Here is a 26,189-nt window from a genome sequence, read left to right on the forward strand (position 1 = left end):
ATGTGTTCCTATGGAGACCGTCTGGGGACAGAGGGGAAGCGCCGCTCTGTCCCCTCTTTTGAAGCAAGGGGCGGAGAGGAGAAGATCGCTTCTCCCCCTTGCCGCCCCTTGGTTCAAAAGGGGTCCGGGGAGAGAGGGGAAGGCGCTGCGCCTTCCCCTCTGTCCCCGGAGCTTGCGGGGCTGGCAACGGGGAGAAGCGATCTTCTCCGCGCCGCCCCTTGCTTCAAAAGCGGTCCGGGGACAGCGGGAATAGCAGCGCGTCTTCCCTGCTGTCCCCGGACCTCTTTTGAAGCAAGGGGCGGCGGGGAGAAGCGCTGCGCTTCCCGCTGTCCCCGGACCTCTTTTGAAGCAAGGGACGGCAGGGAGAAGCTCTGCGCTTCCCGCTGTCCCCGGACCTCTTTTGAAGGGGCGGCGGGGAGAAGCGCTGCGCTTCCCGCTGTCCCCGGACCTCTTTTGAAGCAAGGGGTGGCGCGGAGAAGATTGCAACTCGAAAATGAAAAAAACCTTTCGTTTGCGAGTTTTTCATCTCGCGAGGCGTTCGTCTTGCGGGGCACCACTGTATGTGTCTTTATTTACACATATATACTACCTGAGAATGAGGTGGAGGGGCTCACAGCTTTAACACTCCAGCAGATCTTGCCTCCCCATTAGGTTCCCAGGGAGAAGCCATAGTTTTGGGTCCAGTACAGAGCAATGCAGGCCTCTTCCAACTTTGGTCAAAACCCAAACACATCCACTGTTGGCCTGTTGTTCTCCATCCTAGGGTGACCTGGCATCCAGTAAAGTGAAGTGGGAAATGGCCCACCCATTCCTCTCTAAGATGCTGATGATGGGTGCTTAGCTGAGTAAAAAAAGGTAAAGGTACCCCTGCCCGTACGGGCCAGTCATGTCCGACTCTAGGGTTGTGCGCCCATCTCACTTAAGAGGCCGGGGGCAGCGCTGTCCGGAGACACTTCCGGGTCACGTGGCCAGCGTGACGAAGCTGCTCTGGCGAGCCAGCGCAGCACACGGAACGCCGTTTACCTTCCCGCTATAAAGCGGTACCTATTTATCTACTTGCACTTAGGGGTGTTTTTGAACTGCTAGGTGGGCAGGAGCTGGGACCGAAGGACGGGAGCTCACCCCGCCGCGGGGATTCGAACCGCCGACCATACGATCGGCAAGCCCTAGCCACTGAGGTTTTACCCACAGCGCCACCCGCGTCCCATGAGTACCCGCTTAGCTGAGTAGCTATTACCATAACAAAGGAACTGGTTTAACTGGTTCACCAAGTTTCCTCCTACAGATTCTAACCTAATGGGTACAGGATCAGAGGTCTGGAAGCCTGACCTCCCCACAAGGTTTTGCACTCCCCCATGTAGAGCTGCTACTCAAGAGTAAGCCAGATTGTATTAGATTTTCATAAGAGATTAGATTATGGCAAAAAGGTAGTTTAATTCTCTGCTTTGTTGATTGTACTTTGCTTCTTTTTTAATATAGTGGCTTCCTTTCCAGTTCATTGACCACAGGCATTAACAAATTAAGGGTGTGTTTGTTTTGTTGACTTCTTTTGTTCTTTGTTCTGGGTTATGTTCTACCTATAGACTTGAAATAGAGAATATTTTTAAAACAGTGGATGCTTCAGATTCTTTCTCTTTTGAATCCCTTTCGTGTGTGCGCACATGCAGATTAGCATTAAAAGGTGTGGCTGTCCTTGGGAACCTCAGCTTCTCATAGCTGTGACCTTTTTAACACTGTGATTTGAGGGATTAATTCAGACAGATATACTTTGTATTTAGTTTCTACTTTACTGATACCCACATCTTACCTTCTTGCTTCAATATTTGATCCAAATTAATTGGTGGACTGAGGCCCAATAGGCAGTGCTGAAAGCTGATTGGCTGAAAACTAGAATGTGGGGAAGAGTCCCAGGTCTCAACTTCCCAGTTTGTCTTCTGTATGAAGAAGATAGGTCTGAAGAGTCTCTTTGATGCTGCCATAAGGGCAGAGTTGACAAGGACTGTGTTTTATCTCCCTGTTACCTTGGGAATCAGTTTCCTCCTGAGGGCACAAGCAGGGCTGTGCAAAGCTGGTAATAGGCCCAGATCTGATGGGAAATGTGGGCCCCATTTCAAGAATCTTTACCAAAAGGTCCCCCTTTGCCTCTACCAGGGGGACTTGGAGTAGGTCTCCTCAAAATCATAGGCCCATGCCAATTGGCCCACCTGCCCTCTCCTCACCTCCATTCTGGCCTAGGCACATGCACAGTACTGTAAAATGTTTATGCAACCACACAGTGGTGAAAGCAAGAGATTTTACTTTCCCTTCCAAGGATGCCATTCGCAGCAATGCTGTTCACTACTACCATCAAGAGGTGTCTTCTCCCCACCTCGTAGACCATAATTATTAAATATAATAACAATAGCATTTTATTTATATCCCGCCCTCCCCTGCCAAAGCCGTGCAGAATATACAATCAAATCAAGGACCAATGAAACAAAACACAGAATAAGCAAAATAAAGTAACTTAGCTGGTATAAAATAAGCAGCGTGTTCCAAGCCACCTTCATCTAGCCTTTTGTTGAGATTCTGCTGCTTAGAGAGGCCTTATGCTCTACTATTGCTTTAAGTAGTACATAGAAATAAATTTATAGAGGAATAAGGTACAATTAGCCATGGATGGTTCAAAATGACAAGTTTTCAAGGGGGAACCATGACAGTCATTATTATTTTGTTGCTCTGACAAAGTTCTGACTTGCTTTGTTCATGGGCATATCCAAACCTATCACCTTCAAGACTAGCAGTTGACTTTGGCAGATTTATATATCCCGAATTAGTGATTCTTTGGGGGAACTTGGTAGATTAAAATGTATCATCTGTTCATATGTGAAATGTTGCATGCAGGTTTCTGTACTTGTACAGCATAGAAATTTGGGAGACAAGATACGGAGGAACTGTAATGCAAACAATTATTTTATGTATATGTTTAACTCTAGAGCAAAGAAAGCAAAGAATTCAATAGACAAGTCAACAGAGACTGACAATGGGTATGTCTCACTTGATGGAAAAAAGACCGGTAAAAACAATGAAGATGTTTTACAATCCCAGGAGCCGCAGTGTGAAGTTATCAGATCAGAAGAGACATCCTGGAGCACAGGAGCTGTCAGAAATTCATTCAGTAATACAAATCATCACAAAGTGAGTGTCTCATGTCTTCTAGAATATTTTTATAGTTCAGCATCAATATTTTCATATTATGAGAATGCAAGAATTCCCATGCTGGGCTAAGACTAAAAGGCCATTTCACCCAATGCTTTTTCCCTCCCTACCTCTCTCGCATGCATTTTAGATGATCAGATCTCATATGAATAGGCTGAAATATAAACAAGTCTTTTGCTCGCAAACACAACCCCTTTATATTTATAGGAGTCAGCAAAAAACAACGAAATCTTCCATTACCTGTAGCGTCACAATTATTGGTTAACAGCTTTGGAATTAGCCAGGATACTAAATCATAGGCTGAAGTTAGTCTAATATCCTGGCTTGCTGCAAACCTTTTAACTATTAGGTCCACTTAGGGACATTAAGGAAAATATTATGGGAAATATAAGGGGGATCTTCTTAGCCAAGGATTTTTGTCACACCCAATTTATTTGATTTTTTACTTTTACGGTCTAGGGTGCTGACTTTACACAGAACCTTTTGTGCAAAGTAAAAGTCACCCCACTGCAACACTAGAGTTGTGGTTTGTGAAAACACAGCCTTTTAATCTTAGACCATACAGGATTTATTTCCAGTCTTAGACCTGTGATGTTTAGCACTAAGTTCAGAGAAAAAATATCCCTCTCTCTGCTTTTTACAGAGGATTTCTAAAGAACTGGTTAGGAATTTTAGCTCCTGATTGGAAGATAAAGTGCTCCTTCTGCTCTTTAGAGATTGCAACCCAGGCAGAGTACTTTACTTGCCAATCAGATTGGGAGAAAAAGAGAATGGGCAGTTCACACAGCATCCTTGGCCAGATGTCCCTGCTAGCCCATAGCGAACTCCTTGCTGTACAAGCTTGTCTCTCCAAGAAGTCTTCTTAAGTCCCTTGACTTAAGTCTTCAAGGGACTTGATTGACCTCTCTTCAGACAGTGCCTTGTGAAACTGTGGAACATGCTACACAAGATGTAGGAATTTAGAAATGTCTAGCACCCACAAGCTCATAACAATACAGAAGATACTTGTTAGGTTGGCTAACCATGTACTCTGAATTTTTTCCTGCAATTCTTCAGTAAGCAGTGTGCAGATGACCTTGTTGCATAGTAACAGTACTATGGTGATGGTGGAGGAAATATTATGTCTGATTTTACGATTATAAAGATGTATAGAGAATAATTGTAATACATGCAAAGTGGAATTATGTTACATTTGAAGTAAAAAAAATAGTTTTTACTAACAGCCAATTCTTAATTGATCTAGGATAATCACAGAACAGTGACAAATGTATCTGATGAAGTTTCAAGCGAAGAGGGACCAGAAGTAGGATATCCCTTGCGCCGTAATGCAGAACGTGCTTCCAGTGACTGCGCATTTCGGAATAGGAAATCCCATCATTATAAGAAACATTACCCTGTGGAGGTATGATCTTGCAGTGATCTCAAACAAACTTTCATGAAAGCAGTAAGATATATAATTGGAAAAATTATTTCCCATCTATAACAGCTTCCCTGTTTAGTGAGTTGATATTCTTAAGGGGGGGGGGGCCTCAGCCAAGTGGGTGACTGTCACGGATAGGCCTATTCAGGTTGCAAAATTGACTTTCTAGAGATATTCTCTTGGTGTCAGCTCTTTCTTTTTGTTGGGTGGTTGTAGTACAAGAATGTGTACGGCTGTTCTACACTGGTGTAGAAGCCATAGCATGAGTTGTGTTAACCCCAACAACAACGACAACCACCAAGGGGGAACAAGGACAGAGCTAAGTGGCAATATTAGAGCAAGGAGTAAGATGTCCCATTGGGCTAACAAACCCAGTGCTTTGTTATGTTTGTTAGAGTTTGTAATAGAGCTATAAAGCTAGAAAATTATCAGAAGACATACTATTTTAGAAATATAAACAGCACTAATTCTAAATACCAAATGTCTGTTTTTGCACGGCAAAAAGGCTTTATTTTTACAAAAGGGCCTCTAGGTATGTTTTTGATTTTTAATTCAAGTTGGCTATCAACTGAATGTTTAAAACAGACTAATGTTTGGCATTATATGAGTATGAATACATTTCTAGGGTTATAATGGCCTGGGGTCCCAGTGGAGTAAGAAGCAGACACAGGCTTTGATTGAAAACTATTCCTTTATTGGCACAACTGTACCAAGGGAGAGTCTCCTGAAAAATCAAAGGGAGACTGCAACATGGCACAAATAAGCAGTGTTCTTAAACATTTTTGTGCTACACATGTGATTACTATTAACCTATCATAGGCTTACAGTAAGACATCCTATAGCAGTTACAACCTACTTCATCAAATCTAAGCCAATCAGAAATCTTTTAACTCCTCTGAATAGACCTCCCCAACTCTCTGATTTTAATAATACATGATTAAATATAATTATTCTTAAATGTCCTTCTTTATTAACTTCTGATTATCTTATTCACTTGCTGTCCATTGTTTTATTCAGCAAACTGTGATTAAGTGAAATTGCTCTACCTAGCTGATTTCTTGCATTTCTTTAGCATACCAGAGTACTGGTTGTTATGGTTGTTATCCTTGCATTCTTCCAGCGTACCAGACTACTGGTTCCAATAAATATTGTCTACAGACATTTTTTTCTTCTGTTGGAAAGGGTTTAGCTAAAGTTCCCACTCCCATGCCAAGCTACAAAATGGATCCAAACAGGAATCTGGAATAAGAAGCAAATGCAGTTTTAGGAAAAAATGAGTTTATTATTGAATCAAGAAAAAAAAAAAACATGTTCTCCTTCAAATATGCAATGTCTATCTTTCAGGATATCCCTAAATCAGGCACTAGTTGCAGTTCGCGATGCTCAAGTTCCAGACAAGATTCTGAGAGTACAAGACCAGAGTCTGAGACAGAAGATGTGTTGTGGGAGGACCTTTTGCATTGTGCAGAGTGCCGCTCCTCTTGCACCAGTGAGACAGATGTGGAAAACTCTCAAGTTAACACATGTATAAAGAAAGAGTACAGAGATGACCCATTTCACCAGGTCAGTGGGAAAAGACCACATTGCGTATCCTGCCAAATCTATCGTGAGTTAGAATTGTGGCAGAAAAAGAGGTAAACTGAACAAAACATAGTTATTTGCAAATAGGCGTTTTTGGTAATGAAATACTTTTTTGTAATGGTAAATTAGTGCTTAGTGTACATTGTCCAAGGGACGCGGGTGGCGCTGTGGGTTAAACCACAGAGCCTAGGACTTGCTGATCAGAAGGTCGGCGGTTCAAATCCCCGCGACGGGGTGAGCTCCCGTTGCTCGATCCCTGCTCGATGAAAGCATGTCAAAGTGCAAGTAGATAAATAGGTACCGCTCCGGCGGGAAGGTAAACAGTGTTTCTGTGCACTGCTCTGGTTTGCCAGAAGCGGCTTAGTCATGCTGGCCACATGACCTGGAAGCTGTACGCCGGCTCCCTCAGCCAATAAAGTGATATGAGCACCACAACCCCAGAGTCGTCTGCGACTGGACCTAATGGTCAGGGGTCCATTTACCTTTACCTTTATACAATGTCCAGAATAACACCTTCTTTTTTTCTTTTTACACAGAGTCACCTGCCCTGGTTTCATAGTTCTAATCCTGGGCTCGAAAAAGTAAGCGCAATTGTTTGGGAAGGTAATGACTGCAAAAAGGCTGATATGTCGGTGCTTGAGATCAGTGGCATGATAATGAACAGAGTGAGTATGTATTTGAAATATTTTACTTGGCTTTACCCAAGGTAAAGATACTTATGTTTCCCTGAAGGGGTGCACAGTGATTTCTGTACCATGTTGCAGTTCTGTAGGTTTCAATTTGCTTCGTATTCAGTCATAAAAGTGGACACGATCTTTTCTTTTTAGTCACAAGCGGGGCAGACCTGCCTAGAGTTTGCCTCACTTCCTATGCCCTGTGTGCAGATTACACAGAGCAGCTGATCGCTAGTAGTCCATATAATAAATAAATAAAAGATCCACAATTTATTGGCAGAATAAAAATTGAGTCGGTTTAATTAGTTCACCCTATAAAACTGGAACACCACTACAGATGAGCATGAAAGGCTAGCTAACCTGAACAACTTTTTTTTTCAAAGTTTCAGAAATATTAGGTTGGATTCAAAAGACTAATTGTGCAAGCAGGAGCATTTCCTTGATTTTTGCTAATTATCCCCTTCCCTCCTCCATATCCTATACTGTTCCCATGGGTTTCCCTTTTGGGGAACATCAGGGATCTACAGTGAGTAGGAGGCAAGACAACAGAAATAAAGTGGTCTTCCTTGGGGGGCTGTGGACTTTCCCTCCTTGGAGGTTTCTAAGCAGAGGTTTGATGGCCATCTGCCGTGGAGACTTTAGATTCCTGCATTGCAGGAATTTGGACTAGATGACTCTTGAGGTTCTTTCCAATTCTACAATTCTGTCATTCTATTCTATGAAAACTGAATTTCATGAGTGGAATTTTGCTCGAGATTCTTAGAATGCAACTTGTTATCATTTTTGATCCTTTGGCCCTTCATCACCTATATGTATAGGTCCTAGGAATTGTCCTTTTTATATTGACCTTTTAACTCTGTCTTAACAAACTTGAAAATCGTTCTGGTATATTACATATTTTAAGCGTATTTTGCAAACAATCACTAAACAGTATTTCTTAACATGCTACTTTATATTATACTGCTGGGGTTTTGTTGTTTATAGTATTTAGATGGCGTGGTATAAATAAGAAGTTGTTGTTGTTGTGTTGAGTTTTAAAAATATATATTTCTCTCATCTTTAGGTAAACAGCTATGTACCAGGAATAGGATATCAGATTTTTGGAAATGTTGTCTCTCTAATCCTGGGTTTAACACCGTTTGTATTTCGAATTTCCCAAGCTAAGGATCTGGAGCATTTAACTACACATTCTGCTGCTGAACTTTATACGATTGCATTTGGGTCAAATGGAGACATAATGGTTCTTTCCATGGTTATAGTATGCTTCATAGTTCGTGTTTCCCTTGTATGGATATTCTTCTTTTTATTATGTGTGGCTGAGAGAACCTACAAACAGGTAGGCATTTGCAGCAAACTCCTCATTCACATGAAGAAAGAAACTGCAATGTATTATTATGTTTTGCTTTTTGGCATATATGTTTTTGATATAGAACACAGTTTTAGATATTTATTATCTTACTATTTTAAGATTTGCAACCTCTTCTTCAAAAAAATTATAGAATTAAAAATCAAAAAGGAAAATAAAATAGAATTAAAAGGAAAATAAAAATTATTATTTTCCTATTATTTATGATTTATACCTGAGAATTAATATATAAAGTATGGAAATGGAAATTTCCAACTTTAATTTGACCACAATATTAAAGTATGGACAGTATGTAAAGTATCTAAAGTTACAACGTCTTTACAATGGTTTAAAAATCTGTATTGGTATTCCAAATGCATTTCAGTTCTTAATTCCCTAAACGTAACTTATCGCTTACAGAGGCTACTTTTTGCCAAACTCTTTGGCCACCTAACATCTGCAAGAAGGGCACGGAAGTCTGAGGTTCCTCACTTTCGACTAAAGAAGGTGCAGAATATTAAAATGTGGCTTTCCCTCCGCTCCTATCTAAAGGTTTGTTGGCCCTTATTTTTTGTTTGCCGTATATGCTTTTAAACCAGATGTGTGTTATACTGACAGTACTTAATACTGAGCATTGCCCTCTTCTGAATTTTTGCATTTCTCCTGAGCTTTGTAGTACAGGTAAGTAAGTATTTCTCATTGTGAAAATCAAGAGGTGAGCAACTGAGATCTTCTGCCAGTCTTAGTTTTAGCAGGTCACATTTTTATAAGGCCATGCTTTCTTGATTCTGGTTGGGCAGAGTGGTTTTAAAACAACACAGTTTGGCATACTAATTTCATTTTTGTAGTCTAAAATATTGTGGAAAGAAGCCTCATTTATAAAGAAGAAACCTTAGGACAATGCCTTTTAGTTGTTTTATAAATTGGCTGACTCTTTGCCTTAGTCAAGGAAGAAATAAAAAGGAAGGTTGTTTTCTTGATGGACTTTAAAAAGCACAGGACTAAAAATGTAACTATTAATAACACTTCTGACAGATGTTTCTGGGAAATTGTGCTATTTTAGTCCTCATATGTCACCATTACATTTCCAGCAGTGTAGAGAATGTTTCTACGTTAGTGTCACAGGCATCTGTTAAATGCTGCTATGGTGCCGTATCTGATGTTGAATGTTACAAGACCCTTCCCCATACTGTGTTAAATTTTCTCTCTCCCCTCCCCACACTCTGTGTTGTTTTTTATTGTTTCCTCCCCTTCGGGTTCAGTTTGGTTGCTCTCTGGAGCATTGGAGCACATACTTTACGTTTCAAGAATAGCGTCTCCCTCTTCCATGTGTGGGGGAAATACCGTATTTTTCGCTCTATAAGACACACCAGACCACAAGACGCACCTACTTTTTGGAGGAGGAATACAAGAAAAAAAATATTCTGAATCTCAGAAGCCAGAACAGCAAGAGAGATTGCTGCGCAGTGAAAGCAGCAATCCCTCATGCTGTTCTGGCTTCTGGGATAGCTGCACAGCCTGCATTCGCTCCATAAGACGCACACACATTTCCCCTTACTTTTTAGGAGGGAAAAAGTGAGTCTTATAGAGCAAAATATACGGTACTCTTTGCAGTGGCAAATGCTGGTACTATTGCATTGCTAGCCATTGGCAGAGCTTCCACTGTGGGAGGAGATCTTTCATCCGAGAGTCAGTTATACTGGAAGTGTGTTATGAATATACTATTTAAATAATGTTTCCCCTCCACTCAATGTTTTCATATATGTATGTAGATGGTACATTTTTGTACCTCTGTAGATTTTTCTACAGAACTTTAAGGGCTTCTCAAAGTTTCCCGCACAATTTCAAAGAGAGACAGGCTTGGTGGAACTTGGTTTCCCTTTTTTCCTATATCAACGGCAGGCAACACTTCTCCTGCTGTTCAAGGGTCACTGGAGGCGATATATTGCAGCTCCGCAATAGATGTAGTGTCATCTTATCCATCTCAGTATGATCATCTGCGGCTGGCTTGTTCTTCCATGATAATGAATGTTTTTGCTATCTCAAAACAATGAAAAAATACCCAAAAAAGTTTACTACACAAAATATTTGTTAATCGTAGAAGTGTTGATCACTTTGAACCACGTAAATAAGTTGAGATACGATTGAGTCTTTTGCCCACATGAGCAGCGATCTGGGTCCTCCCTTTGTGCAAGCTGGCAGACAAATAAGGAGGAAAATATTCTGTTAACAATAGTTCAGAACAAGTAATATATTAAATCATGAAGTAGGCTTTATGTCTTTATTTGTTCAAAAGCTGTTAATTTAGATGAAACAGGAAACTTTAGTTAATGAAAGGTTTCTAGGTTTGAGTAAAGGGGTTTCATGAAAGGGTTTCATACATTGATTTATTAAGCTGATATATAATCATACAAACTTTCCCATTGCCTCATCTTGCATCAAAGCAGTGGTATTATATAATAATCATAGCAGGACACCTTAATGTTGTTCAACTACCCCTTGTCCCCTGTGTGGCTAAACACATTGTTAATGCCTCCAGTTTTGTTCTTGTTGAGTGTGTTAAAGAAAAAAAGACCATTTTGTAGTTAATTTAGCTGTCTTACAATCCAGCAGAGGGAGCTAAAAGGCCTAAAAGTAGGGGGTTACTCACCTGGAAGAACTTAGCAGTGAAACCTAAAGCTGAGGAGTCCTACCATTCCAGGTTAGCATAGCTGTTCATTGTCCCTCCTCTAATTCGAGAACTCTTGTTTGGCATTTTCAAGTCTAGGTCTTACTGTCTTTCTAAGCAACTGATATTTCATATGTCTACACCCCATGCACAAGGCAGGGAATCCTACAGTAAGCTAATTTCTCTTATGTCCTGCTGTCCCCAGTTTTAGAAATAGTGTTTTTTCTGTGTCCTGCTTGTATGCTGCTTAACTTTCAGAGAGAATTGTATGCATTGCATTACTGTAGGTGACTTGTAAGCTTGATAGCAGAGATCTTTTTATGTCCCCCCCCACACACACACATTACTTGTAGGAGGTGGATTGCAGCACATGGTAATTGGAGAATGGCTTTTCAAGAGATTGTGGTGATGCAACTGAAATTCAGACTCTTGTGATCAAGACAATATCATTTCATGGCACAAAGCAGTCTTATTAGAACAATCCCCCCCCGGCCACTATTTCTCCCTTGTCATTATTAATAAGCATGCTTAACACCATACTCCTTTAAACCATAGGAAGAAAGTATTTGATATTTTGCATTTAAAAATTGTCATTTAATTGCATGATCAGTCTATAGACATGTCACCCCATTTACCAGGTTTCTATGGTTAATCCCTCCAGAGAATTACTCACTAAGTTTCCCTTTTATTTTCAGCGTCGAGGTCCTCAACGGTCAGTTGATGTAATAGTCTCATCTGCTTTTTTGTTGACTATTTCGGCTGTATTTATCTGCTGTGCACAGGTAAGGAAAACCTGACAAGAACCGATTTACTTACGGGTAATTTAAAAACCTTGTGGTAAAATAACTTATCTAACCAGAAAATATGCGTACACACTCTGCCTGTGTGGGTGGGTCTAAAGATTTGCAGGACGCCTGAATGTTGATCAACTATTTGCCTCCTATCTGTACTTAAAACAACAACAACTGATCTGTTCTAGTCTTTCCGCGATTGGATTATGAGCCCAGTCAAAGCTCTGTGTTCCACATTTGCACTTAGGGGGTACTAAAAACTGCTGTATTCCCCCCTTTTTGGCAGAAGCAGATTAAACCTTCAGGCACAGGAGCACTCCAAAGTGGATTAAGCCTGCTAATTTGCACAAAATAGGTCCAGGGGTTTTGGTGAGCAAAGGAAATAAATATTCATTTCCTTCCCTAATCCATATTAAAGCAAATAGCTTTATTAGGCCAACTAAAACTCCAAAATCTATACTGGTTTCATATTTTTGAGTAGCGGTGGTGGGGGGTTGTCTTGTACCTTCTTACCTTAATATAAGATGTGACTGACTGTTCATTATGATGTTGGTTGGCAACTTCCTAGGGTCTCCCTTTCAGCGCCCATCAAGTGATTGGTGCTGCATTTTCAAAGGAACTCCTCTCAGTGCCAGTAAGCTGATGGATGCTGAGAGAGAGCCCCTGTTTACAACTGATAGTATGCTTTCAAAGGGAGATGGCCAAATTAGGATCACTGCTTGAACTAATTAGACACACAAGCCAGAGATTCCCCACTACTGCATTGCAAGGTGAATCCATCCAGATCACTGCCTGTGGAGTGCTGAGGAATTCAGGAGGATTTTTTCCACAAGCAGCATAGGGCACAATTTTTTAAGAAGTTAAAATAAGCTTTTAACTAAAATAATAATCCTCTGCTGCTTTGCTTTAACCAAAAAAGTCCTCCAGTTCTTCAAAGGCACCATTTAGACAGTCTTGCTTCTTGCAAAACCCATGGAACTCGAGTACAGAAACATAGATATATTGTATATTGAAAGGTATAAGGATGTAGAGAATAGAGAAAAACAAAACCAGGCTTTGTGGGGGCCCTGATCTGATTCCAGCTGCTTTGTTGATTTGTGATTTGACTCAGGAAGCACAGAGCAGCCTGGTACACAGACATTCCTGCATGAACAGTACAGTTCTAAGACCAATGAAGTTCAATCCAATGATATTTAATTAGCTCTGTTTTAACCAGAGTGAACAGTGCATCAGGTTCTCCTCTGCAAACACACTGAAACAAATGGAGGTTGCCCTAGACAATGTTGTCATTTTACACAGCTCCATTGAATTCAGTGAGACTTACACAAAAGAAACTATGCCTTGTACCCTTAGTCTTTAACTACATTGTAAATGTATCTACATTGTATGATAACTTGATTCTGTGTGCAGTCCAGATAAATTTGAATGTGTTTCCTACCTTGAGTTTGTTTTATTTATTTTCCCTTTCAGCTCCTTCATGTACATGAGATCTTCCTTGATTGCCATTACAATTGGGAACTAGTGATATGGTGCATTTCATTAACTCTCTTTCTTTTAAGATTTGTTACACTTGGGTCTGAAACAAGTAAAAAATACAGCAATACCTCAATATTACTAACTGAACAGGTGAGAACTCTCTTGGTAAGAGTGATGAAAGCATCTCAACATGCAGTGATGTCTGGCACTGTGTCTTGTTTCTTTTCAAGACGAGTGAACGAAAAATGTCTTGCTAGTACAGTGGTGCCCCGCAAGACGAATGCCTCGCAAGACGAAAAACTCGCTAGACGAAAGGGTTTTCCGTTTTTGCGTTGCTTTGCTAGACGAATTTCCCTATGGGCTTGCTTCGCAAGACGAAAACGTCTTGCGCTTTTTTTTTAAAGCCGCTTGAAGAGGCACAGTTGCAACGGACTGTGCTTCGCAAGACGAAAAACATCGCAAGACGAAAAGACTCACGGAACGAATTCTTTTCGTCTTGCGAGGCACCACTGTATAGAGTAGGCATGAGATATTTTAGATTACTTATTGTTGTTTTATCATGCATTTAAAGATTAGTTGACTTGAAGTCTATATAAACAATAATGCTATTACACTATATACATATTGCTTTCAGTTCACATGACACAGGTCCACAAATCAGCAGATTTACTCTTCAGAGTATGCTGCCGAGGAGCACCAGAGATTCAGATATGTTTGACTATTTGAATAACACATGGACTTGAGTTTCTAACAATACATATTGTGGTAGTACCTACAACCATTTTGTAAAATGGAAAACTTGGTCCCATTGCTTCATCAGCTTTTAAAGTACAGTGGAACCTCAGGTTATGTACCGTCCTCCTTACGAATGCTTCGGGTAACAAGCTCTGTTAACCTGGGAGTAGATGCTCCTAGTTGCAAACTTTGCCCTGGGATGCAAGCAGAAGTCGCATGCTGGCAGCACGGCAGTAGCGGGAGGCCCCATTAGCGAAAGCGCACCTCAGGTTAAGAACGGTTTCGGCTTAAGAACAGACCTCTGGAATGAATTAAGTTTGTAACCGGAGGTAGCACTGTAAATGAAAGTACTAAACCAGGAATTCTGTGTTTGTGCACTCTTTCATAAATATGGTGGCTGTAGTGCAATACAGGTGCTGATGAGTTAGCCTTTAAACCACTCGGAGCAAGGCTTAATTTATAAAGTAAGCAAACCAGCTTCTACAACCTGAGCCTGTGTTCATCTCCAGAGGCCCTCTAGGTTCCCTACTATCTTGAGTTTAGGTGAGTTGTGACCTGCAACAGGGTCTTCTCAGCTGTGACGCCCTGTGGTTTCAATGCCTTCCCAGAGCAGGTGGCCTGGCAACAACTTTGATATTTTTTTTACTTTTGACAGCACATTGTGTAGCTTGTTTTAACTGATATTTTTACTGTTCTATTCAATTTTGCTCGCTGTGGCTTTCTTGTTTCCATTTGGTTAAAAACAATAATGATGATACGCTTTCCTGGGAACCTTACGTTGAAGTGTAGTTACGGATTTTCTAAATAAATTTTAGTTAGCTGATAGTGAGAAAGAAACTTCAGAGTTTTAGAAGCGTACTGGCAATTGGGCAGTGAATTCTTTTTATAAAATTCAACCTATTTTTGGTTAGATCAATTTGTACTTGAAAATGGAAAAGAAGCCGAACAAGAAAGAAGAACTGACATTAGTGAACAATGTTTTGAAACTTGCTACAAAATTACTCAAGGTAAGAATAAACATGGAATATAAGCATACTTACTTAAAAATAAATGCTGCTTAATAAGATATGGCTATACTGTTGTCCATGATTAGTTTGAGGCCTATTAGTAGTTCTCACTTTCCCTAAAAACAGATGTATCATTTCTTTTTGAATTGTATACAGCTATGTTTGCAGTGCACTGGTTGTTTACTTGCTTAGCATATATGTGCATAGCCCCACGGTTCCAGACTTCAAGTGTCTCAGCAGTGTCTTATGAAAGTCATTGCAGCTATAGCATTTAGAGGTGGAGGGGGGGGGGAGATGTTCAGGCAAGGACTACTGCTCCTAAAGCATCAACCTAGTAAGCCACTAATGTGGCATCTCCTCCAGCTAAGTGAAAATTCACAGGCCTCCACTTGTAAATTGCAATTAATCCAGAATGCGGCAGCTAGACTGGTGACTGGGAGTGGCCGCCGGGACCACATAACACCGGTCCTGAGAGATCTGCATTGGCTCCCAGTACGTTTCTGAGCATAATTCAAAGTGTTGGTGCTGACCTTTAAAGCCCTAACCGGCCTCGGTCCTGTATACCTGAAGGTGCGTCTCCATCTCCATCATCCAACCCGGACACTGAGATCCAGCGCCGAGGGCCTTCTGGCAGTTCCCTAACTGCGAGAAGCCAAGTTACAAGGAACCAGACAGAGGGCCTTCTCGGTAGTGGCACCCACCCTGTGGAATGCCCTCGCATCAGATGTCAAGGAAATAAGCAGCTATCTTATTTTTAAAAGACATCTGAAGGCAGCCCTGTTTAGGGAAGTTTTTAATATTTAATGCTGTATTGTTTTTAACACTCAATTGGGAGCCGCCCAGGGTGGCTGGGGAAACTCAGCCAGATGGGCGGGGTAATAATAATAATCATAATCATAATCATAATCATAATCATAATAAATATATTTCTCATTCCTAGGAACTGGACAGCCCCTTCAGGTTATACGGATTGACAATGAATCCTCTGCTTTATAACATCACTCAAGTTGTCATTCTGTCTGCTGTTTCTGGTGTTATCAGTGACTTGCTTGGATTTAATCTAAAGGTATTAAATGTTTTTCCCTATTTCTGCCTTAATTAGTAATTTTGGCTGGTGTTTTTTTAAAAAAAGAAATCCATTGTTTAATGTAATTGATTCATTCCTATCAAAAGTACTGGTTTTCTCTTTGAGTCAGTTGTGTTATATAAAACAGGCAAACATATTACACGTTTTGGGAACTTCTTAAATATTTGCATTCGTGTATTTGCCTGAAAACCAGAATAATTATCCTGGAATACTGTTATGACATCCTGATTTGTGGTACTGAATTGGTTCACTGCTAAGTACACCGCACAATGAATATTTATTTGCAGCTCAAGGCATATTAAAATGAAGCCACACAGTGCAGTGTTTTAATAGTGGCTTAACTAAAATAGCAATCGCTAAAAAGAGCAAATGTCATTGTTTCTGCTGGTTTGTGGAATCATTGCATCAGCCTATTTTCAATTTTGGTGTTTTTTTAAAATTAAAATTAATCTTTCCTTGGGGCAACCCTTCAAAAAACCCTCTACAATAGAGCATTCCATGTTCATAATGACATGAGTTGCTTCAGTTTTTTGTACAATGGCATACTGTTGTGTACAGTTGAGGGAAGGAGCATTCATCAGTGGCAGAGCACATGCTTTTTAGGTAGGCGATCTTCCTTGAAAGGAAATGGATAGCACAGATGGGAAAGACCAGCTTAAGGACTTAGACCAGGTGTGGGGAACCCCTGTTCTCCCTCCCCCCAGTTCTTGAGGGAAGGAGACGGCGACTTGCTTTGGCTATGTATGCTTCAAGAGCCGCAGTGGACAAAAGAGCTGGTTTCTCCCTCCCATCAGCCCACTGCTCTCCTTCTCAACCTCTTGCTTTGCCCCGCTTGCCTTGCTTCGGGGATGGTGAAAGGTTGATTCTGGTACATGAGAAAGCTGACAATCCCCCACATTAGCTGTGCTAAGATTGAGCTTTGAAGTCCTGGCTTTGGGACTTCAAAGCATGACATCGTTTGTGTCAAATTTGACTTGCAGTGCAGATAGTGGTAAGGATCTGATGCACAGAGCCTAAAAGGTTGCCTTACATAGAGAGCTACTACCAATCATAGTAGACAATAGTAGGATAGATGATCAATGCTCTGACTCAATATAAGATAGCTCTGTATGTGTGTGTGTGCGCGTGTGTGTGTGTCAGAGAGATATACTGTATTTTGTGGTTGATTATCTTTTGACATCTTTTAGCTGTAGCTTTCTTCCACATGTTAGCAGGTCGCTTAAATACTGAGAGCCAGTGTGGGTGTAGGTGTTTAGAGTACATTGGTGCCTCGCAAGACGAAAAGAATCCGTTCTGTGATTCTCTTCGTCTAGCGGTTTTTTCATCTTGCGAAGCAAGCCCATTGACGGATTAGCGGATTAGCGCTATTAGCGGCTTTTAGCGGCTTTTAGCGGCTTATCTGCTGATCGGATCAGCTGATAAACGGCTTAGCGGCTTAGAAAAAGGGGGGGAGGAAAAAAACCCAGCAGGAACTCGCAAGACATAGGAAATTCGTTTTGCGAAGCACCTCCAAAACGGAAAACTCTTTCGTCTAGCGAGTTTTCCGTCTTGCGAGGCATTCGTCTTGCGTGGCACCACTGTATTGGACTAGGACTTGGAAGACCAGAGGTTGAATCCACACTCAGCCATTAAGTTCACTGGGTGGCCTTGAACCAGTCACTGTCTCACAGCCTAACCTACCTCCCAGGGTTGTTGTGAGGTTCAAATGGGGGAGAGGTGAGTCGTGCACAGCCCCTTGTGTTCCTTGGAGGAAAAGCTAGTATATAAACATAATAAATAAATACACAATCTTATTGACAAGCTAAGCACAGCACAAAACCAAAACCTGCAGTTGATCTTATTTCTAAATATGTTTTCTGCTGCTTTAATCTTCAGCTCTGGAAGATCAAATCCTGACATTTTTTCCCAAAAAAGGAAAACGGACACAATCCTCTGGAGAAGAGAACTGATCGACTAAGCTTCCTCAAAGCAGTTGCTGATTCTTTATTTCAGAAGTTTCAATCTCTACATGGATTATCATTTGCAAAGTTGAAGTGTTTACATCTGACTGTCTTGTGCAATCGTAATATTTATTTTACCTTTTCATTTTTGTAAATTTTATTTTAGCTGACATTGTATTTCATTTTGAAACATTAATATGCTTTGGTTATTGAGAGGGTAAAAAATGGATATACTTGAGATCCTGGCAATTGGTCACACTAAATTGCTCAAATATGCTTCATCTGTTGTTAAAGGTGAAGCCCTAATGCTAGGCTTTTATACTTCAGATTTTCTTGTTACATCAATGTCATGCTGAAGTCACTTTATTGAACATGTACTATAAAATGTTTTAAACATTTTATTTTGTACCTTCCTTTCAGGGGTAGTATCAGAGCACCAGCATATTGTTGGTTACAGTAGAAAGTGACATTTACTGTAATTACAATGCAGTAGGCCAGGTTAACTACATTTTTATATAGATATATATATAAATGCTAGAGCCAGCATGTTTCTTACTGAAGTGATTCCAGGATCCTAAATATATTGATCTGAAGTTTTAAGCATTGTTGAAGATTACTAAGGTATTATTACATAGCAGGTCAACAAGTGCTCTTTGATAACATTTTTATTGGAGCAATAACTGTAAACTGTTACTGTGCTGTAAGATATTTTGATAAAAATTAGCTATAGTATTTATTTGAGACACTGGGCTGTTTGCACAGTTCTGACTGTGCCGCTCAATATGTGCACTTTTATTGTTACTTAAATAGTGATCTTTATATATACTAAATAGAATATATTATGGTGGACTATGGTGCAATAGTGTTACATTTGCAAGATATTATGTAGGAATGCTCTCCCATAGTACACTGTAGTATATGTGACTTATACCACACAGGGAATATAAAAAATTGTAAGATAAGCAACTTTTGAAATCGTCATTTTCAGAACTCGGTCTTAATCCTGTTTAGAAGTGAGCACTGATTATTCAATTTAATCCTCTTGAATTGCAACATTGGGCTATAATTTTATCCATATGTGCTTTGGAGTAAATCCCACTGAACTTAAACATTCTGGCTTAGCTTGCTGTTTACTCAGAAGTAAGTTGGAATGTTCATTGGGTTTATTTCCAGGTAAGTGTGCAGCCTGCAGTGATTTCAGCTTTTAGGACTGATGCCAGATCATGACCATGTCATATCTCTTTTTTATTAAATTTCCAAAAGACGTAGGCTGCAATTCTGTATATCCCCCCCACCCCCCAAGGAATAAGCCCCACTGACATCACTAGGGCTTCATATAGGACTGCACTTTACAGATAACATTAGCCGGTGTTCTCTTTAGCAGCAAGTAACTAATTTTAAATTAGGAAGTGGAAGTGCTCAGTTTGAACACTGATGACACCTGTAACCGAGCCACTGTGATCTAGCAAAGTGCTGCCTCAGATGCTGTGTGCCTACCTGAGAGCTCTGGGATTGTCCCATCCTCTTCAGTGGAGTGGCCAACTTCACACGCACAAATATATATAGATTTACACCAAGCAGCCTCTCCCTTAAGTGGATGAATAATCCCCATGCTCAGTGTATGTATTGGAGCACACAGGTAAGGGCATCTGTAGAGCTATTGGTTCACTATGTTGACAGTCTCTCCATTTACCTTTCAGTAAGGCTTAGCTGAAAATTTTATAGAGCCGTCAATTTGAGCTACGAAGTGTGATTCAAAACATCATGTCAAAAGGGACAATGCTATCATGTTGAGCATACATATAATATTCTGAACTGGATATTGTGTACATTGTGCTTATTTTTTCAAAAAAAATCTATTGGAATGTATAAACAATAGAAAATAATGTAGCTGATCTGAAGAAAATAATAATGAAACCTTCCAAAACTCCCAATTCCAGAATTACTGCAATATATACTTGTGTGGTATAAGGTATTTTTATATATAAAGCAACACAAACATTTTATATTTTATTTGTTTCTGTACTAATGTTTTAATAATGTTAATAATGACCAAAGTGCATTCTGTTATTGTTGGGTTTTTCACCCCCCAAGGAATGTATTACTGGAGCTTTAAGAACATGCTATGTCTAGTTCATAATGTACAAAACTTAGGTTCTGTGATCTATTGTTCTTCTTCTATGTTGTCTGATGTTGGGATTGTTGTTTAGGAATTGCCTGTTTTATATCCCCCCCCCCCCCCAGTACGGTACAGGCCTGCACAGAACTAAATTTTGCACAGAATACATTTTAATAAAAAAAGGAACAGTTTGAGTTGTGTAGGGGTAAAGAATGACTCTGTTTCCACAGTCTGCCACTCCCCCCCCTTTCAATTAAAAAGTTGTTTTAAGAATTAAAATGTTTTTAGACACTTAAATGTTGACTATGATCTTGTTAAAGAGGAGCGGCAATTTGACTGCAAAGAAGTTTGATTGTAACCACACTGTACCTCAGCAACTAGCAGTATTCTAGATTGTTGCACTAATTCGGACAGCATGAAAAAACCTAGAAATGAGGACTTGCAAATATGAAAAGTACCTCACAATCAAAACAGGTATGTTTTAAATGGTTGCCATTTTGTACATCAATCATGCAAGTGAAATGCTAAGTGTGTTTTACGTCCCTTATTTGGAAAAATAGAGGTGAGCAAAAAAGTGGCAGATCTGGCGTGCAAACTGTTTCTGACACATGTTTGTAATAGACAGCATGATCAGGCTTGGAATAAAACATTCTGTGGATGATGGTATTAAACCAAGCATTGGACTGCGTTTTTATTGTAACAAAATTAGCGGGGCCTTACAGGAAGCATAAAGTAGTAAGATAAATACAATTTCGGTACAATTCAGTTGGAGGAGGAGAAGAACGAAGACATTAATTCAGCACATCTTTTTTATTATGTAAAGCTTTGCTCATATTTCAATGCCTAGTTTGGGCAGGAAGAAGGCTTATTAATTGGGATAGTCTAATCTACCTTGAGGGTCCTAATTAGAAAAGTGAAGTATTAAATATTGAAAAAGTAAACACCATTAAAGTAATAAAGATAATAAACTAAAATAAAATACTAACCTTTAAAGTTGTAATCCTGTTTACATTTACCTGGGTTGAGCATTGTTGCATTTCTGGGTTAACACCTATATAACTGCAGGACGAGAAGTTAGTTTCTTATGCAGTGCAAGTGTAGCTTATCACAAGAAAGCGCAAGAATAGCGTAAGTTATAAAGTGGGTGTATATATCCTGGCATGTGAAGACTGGCATGTCGCCATCCCCATATCGGGTAATAGCGGCCGCCTGATCTATAAGTGGAAGGAACCGATGCTGTCTTTAATGGCCCTGTTCCAACAGGAAATCAGATGAAAGTGCCGCTTGGCAGCTTGGTTGAACAGTATGATGCAGGAGTTGGGATTGAATGCTTTCAAATGCTGCCACCTGTCACTGCAGAGCACAGGAGGCAGTGTGGAGGTGAAAAAGGTCTTTTCCCTCGGAACAATAGAAGGCCGGTCATTCATGAAACTGAGCAGACCTGTACCAACATTTCAGCCCCAGAAAATGGCCTATAATAATCATTTTGAGTGCAACTTTCACATTTTTGAATTGGAACACATAAGTACTGTTTTTTCTACCTAATTAGTTTCCAAGAGTCTGCATATCTTTGCAACTTTACAGACTTGAGGCTGTTTCATATATTGCACCTTCCTATGCTAAAATTATTTGGCACTTTATTATTTATTGCAGACATAACAACCAGAGTCGTGGAGGCTTACTTGCCAAAGTAAAGATAAGGCATGAATAATCCAATGAATTGCTACGTTCTGTTTAAAAGGGGGGAGGGGAGATAGAATCATAGAGTTGGAATAGACCACAAGGGCCATCGAGTCCAACCCCCTGCCAAGCAGGAAACACCATCAGAGCACTCCTGACATATGGATGTCAAGCCTCTGCTTAAAGACCTCCAAAGTAGGAGACTCCACCACACTCCTTGGCAGCAAATTCCACTGTCGAACAGCTCTTACTGTCAGGAAGTTCTTCCTAATGTTTAGGTGGAATCTTCTTTCTTGTAGTTTGGATCCATTGCTCCGTGTCCGCTTCTCTGGAGCAGCAGAAAACAACCTTTCTCCCTCTATATGACATCCTTTTATATATTTGAACATGGCTATCATATCACCCCTTAACCTCCTCTTCTCCAGGCTAAACATGCCCAGCTCCCTTAGCTGTTCCTCATAAGGCATCGTTTCCAGGCCTTTGACCATTTTGGTTGCCCTCCTCTGGACACGTTCCAGTTTGTCAGTGTCCTCGAATTGTGGTGCCCAGAACTGGACACAGTACTCCAGGTGAGGTCTGACCAGAGCAGAATACAGTGGCACTATTACTTCCCTTGATCTAGATGCTATACTCCTATTGATGCAGCCCAGAATTGCACTGGCTTTTTTAGCTGCCGCGGCTTTTTTTGAGTGCTTCTTAGCTAGTTTTTGGGCAGAAACTTCACTGACTGCTATTTGGTGTGAGAACCTAATATTAGAGCAACAGGACTATGTTTTTCTGGTTGCTGAGGGAAGCTGGGATTCTTTGACTGCTTTTCACTGAGGAATGGTGAATGATCTTGCCAGCTACTACCAATCCTTGCCTGCACTTTGTATCCACAGTGGGAGAATGTTGGAAATCACTTCTGAGGCACCACAATTCATAAAGAAAACAACCAAAGCACTGTTTAATTTCAGTCTCAAATTCCTCTGAATGTGAGGTATTAACTAGGTGCAAAAAGACCTTTAAATATTCCTAAAAGGATTTGCCCTCCCTTTAGACAAAATAAAAATGGTGTATTTATTTTCAGTGTTTTAACAAACAATGGCCAGACTGTTCCCTTGTTGCATCTCATTTGATCTAATGTAAATATTTTTCTGTTTAGCAGCTGCAGTCTCCTTTTATGCTTGTTCAGTCCTTAGAAGTCATTATTTACTAACAGCTCCCAAATGAGCTTAATCTATCTGTTAATGAAAGTTATTTATGAGGTTACTTCATTCTAGCACAATCATAGTCCTAAACCCTAAGCCCCGAAGACATGATCATGAATTAAATGAATCTCTTTTCTGTTTTTTCTGAAAGTGCAGCCAAATGGGATGGAAGTCATCTTAAAAGCCCAAATGGCTGCTTTTCTGTGTAAGCTCAAGCTGACGGCCACACAGAGCATTTATAGGATTCCCCTTTACTACAAAAAGTCACCATCAGCAATTGGTTCCTGATTAATCCATACTCTACTGCCAAGAGGCGTTTTTGAACACCACCAGTTTTTCTTCTTTGAAATGGGTATTTTGAGATGTCCCTCAATGTACAGCGCAGATATCATCTGTAAACCAAAACAAACTTCTTTGAACGTCAAAATAAAAAAATTCCTTCCAGTAGCACCTTAAAGACCAACTAAGTTAGTTCTTGGTATGAGCTTTCGTGTGCATGCACACTTCTTCAGATACACACGAAATACATATACATATTGTATACAATATACATGCTGTGTATCTGAAGAAGTGTGCATGCACACGAAAGCTCATACCAAGAACTAACTTAGTTGGTCTTTAAGGTGCTACTAGAAGGAATTTTTTTATTTTGACTATGGCAGACCAACACGGCTACCTATCGGTTCTTTGAACGTGTACTTGTAGCTGCTAGGGACAGAACTATGCTGTTAAAACACCTCTCTGCCACTCCTATAGGCTACAGTTCTTAGCAGAACAAAACCCAGGTTAAGTCCTGAGTTTAAATGAGGCTTCTAGTCCAATCAATTCATTCTGACTTGATACCCACTCCACGGTGTTCTTCGTCTTCAAAAGACTCTGCCACTATTCCATCTCACACTGTGTGATTACAAAATGGGGCCCGGTGCAAAGCTATGCATCTAGGGTTTGCAGAGGCTCCAGTTGAGTTTTAGGAGGTAAATGGACTTCAAATGGACTTGCCAAATCCTACTACCAAACATTCAATTCACATGGGGAGGGGGCAGGTTCAGGGAGGCATCATTGCATAGATGGGCAGCTTTTGGAATCAAATCAGATGCCCAACCTGGGAAACCAGCCAATCTGCAAGCTAACCTTGTGGAGGAAGGATACACCTTTTACAATCCCCTTTTGCCACAGCCCTGGTATGTTCTTATCTTACAAGTTGCCAACTTACATTTATTTTTATTCCTTTGCTGTCTCCATTCATTTCAATACCTTCATTGACCCTTTTACCTGTCTAGGGTTGCCATATGTCTGGAATTTCCAAGACATATCCGAAATACTGCAGTCGGCAGCATCATCTGGGCAGAAATCGGGCAAATGTCTGGTAAAATCCAGACGTATTCCAGCCCATGTTGGAAGTGCTGTTTCTGCCAATTTCCCAAAAAATAGCTCAAAAACGGCAATTTGTTTCCAATTTTGCAACAACTTTGGGCGAAACAAAAGAAAAAGAAAAATGGCAAGAAAGCTCAACAACACTGTTTGAAATATGGCAACCCTACCTGTCACACACATGGTAGCTGGAGCTAGGCAGGGGACAAAGCAGATCATAGATTCTTCCTTGGAAGTAAAATAAAACACATTAAAGCTTGTTATGTTTACTTGAAGGTATGCAGTAAAATAAAAGTCCTTCCCTGTGATCAAGGTTCACATTTCCTTTTAGGTACCTTTCAGCCTTTCTGGGGTCTTCATCATTTGGTCCAGAACAAGTTTTCTGATCTCCACTGCAACCTGCTCTGCTGTCTCTCTGGCCTCAGCTCTCCTAAAGGCTCCTTCTGGAATCTGTCACTCCTCTTCTTCAGACCATCTTAGCTCTTTGCTTCAACTGATTTTCACAGCTGAGTTGTCTCCCCATTCTTCAGCTGCCGAATCTATTCACTACCCGCCCTGACCTTCAGCCAGGGCCCCCCCGCCAATGAACTTGTTTCTGATGAAATTCCAAACTCTCATTGGGCTATAGCAATGCTTGTTTCCATACTGATACGGTGGTTGTTTTATGACTTCAGCCATGCCTGGATGGGACTGAATTTCTACAGGGACTTCGGCTGGGGTTTTGGCACTGCTTAGGTTTGCCCTTTTGTCAGGAGGAGGAGGAGAATTATGACCCTGTTGATTCCTGTTCTTGGCAGCTTTTCATCAGTCATGGTCTTCTGAGCCAACTGGCATGGATATGACGCACTGTGCTACAGTGGTTTTATTCCTACTTGGATGACTGTTTCCTGAAATTTATGACTTCAGAAATGGCGGGCTGCTCAGGAAGACTCCTGTTTGACACCTTGGCCTACTTTTGCTGAGGGGTCCCACTGGGCTCTATCTTGTGTCACATCTTCTTTAACAGCATAACACTGCTGCATGAGCTCATCTGGAAGTTTGGGGTGAAATGTTCTCAACAGGCAGAGGAAATGTTCTTTCCTTGAAATTCAGATGAATTAAATGCCCACTCAGCTGCAGTGGCAGAGGCCTAATAAACTGATACTCAGTTAAGACAAGAGGGCATTATTGTAGCTATTGTTAATCTGCCCAAGGGAGTGGTCTTCACCACTCAGTGCCCCCCAAGGAACATGCTCACCCTTTAAGAGTCTTTAGTGATTCACCTTTCTCATTAGAAAGTTGTGTCTATGCGTGGAGTGACTTTTGCAAGCTTCATCTGGTACATGAACTCTGACCCTACCTAGACAGAGATAGCCTGGCCACAGTTATTCATGCTCTTGTTAACCTTCAGCTTAAGACTATTGTAGTGCAATATACATGGGGCTATCTTTGAAGGCTGCTCAGAAACTGCAGTTAGTCCAGAATGTGATTGCTAGCCTGGGCATTTTGGTAATATTCGGTCTGTGTTAGAACCAGCACTCAGTCAATTTCTAGGCCCAATTCAAAGTGCTGGTCTTGAGCTTTGAAACTCTTTACAGCTTAGCATGAGAATAGTTTAAGGGCCATCAGTTTTTGTATGTATCTACCTGTGCATTAAAAGCTTCAATGAATGGTCTCCTGCAGGCGTCTCTCCCATCTGAGGGGAGCTGGCTGGTTATCAGAGAGAGGATTTTCATGGTGGTGCTTCCTCAACTGTGGAATGCTTTACCCAGAGAGAGTCACATGGCATCTATCTTGCTATCCTTTGGATGCCAGGTGAAAGCCTTTTCATGTTCCCAAGCTTTTTAAATGGAACGTCCTGCTGTCTGCTTTATGCTGCTTTGTGTGTTTGTGTGCAGCTTTACTCTTCTTAACCAATTCTCATTATT

At 40.7% G+C, this 26,189-nt stretch overlaps 1 protein-coding gene across 7 annotated transcripts in view; it reads left to right on the forward strand.

Moving 5' to 3' along the window:
• PHTF2 (putative homeodomain transcription factor 2) overlaps positions 1 to 20,716 on the forward strand; it is a 68,798-nt gene extending 48,082 nt beyond the window's left edge. For all 7 annotated transcript variants that reach the window (XM_081210698.1, XM_081210703.1, XM_081210702.1 and 4 more), the window contains 11 exons: positions 2,976 to 3,177; positions 4,442 to 4,600; positions 5,963 to 6,181; positions 6,736 to 6,864; positions 7,937 to 8,209; positions 8,639 to 8,770; positions 11,582 to 11,668; positions 13,148 to 13,303; positions 14,800 to 14,895; positions 15,836 to 15,961; positions 17,858 to 20,716. In XM_081210698.1, coding sequence (XP_081066824.1) covers positions 2,976 to 3,177; positions 4,442 to 4,600; positions 5,963 to 6,181; positions 6,736 to 6,864; positions 7,937 to 8,209; positions 8,639 to 8,770; positions 11,582 to 11,668; positions 13,148 to 13,303; positions 14,800 to 14,895; positions 15,836 to 15,961; positions 17,858 to 17,878 — 1,600 coding nt within the window. In that variant the 3' untranslated portion in view covers positions 17,879 to 20,716. The remainder of the gene's footprint in view (positions 1 to 2,975; positions 3,178 to 4,441; positions 4,601 to 5,962; positions 6,182 to 6,735; positions 6,865 to 7,936; positions 8,210 to 8,638; positions 8,771 to 11,581; positions 11,669 to 13,147; positions 13,304 to 14,799; positions 14,896 to 15,835; positions 15,962 to 17,857) is intronic.
• Positions 20,717 to 26,189: the final 5,473 nt, after the last annotated feature.

Source organism: Podarcis bocagei (assembly GCF_964188305.1).
Source record: "Podarcis bocagei genome assembly, chromosome: 10".
NCBI lineage: Eukaryota > Metazoa > Chordata > Lepidosauria > Squamata > Lacertidae > Podarcis > Podarcis bocagei.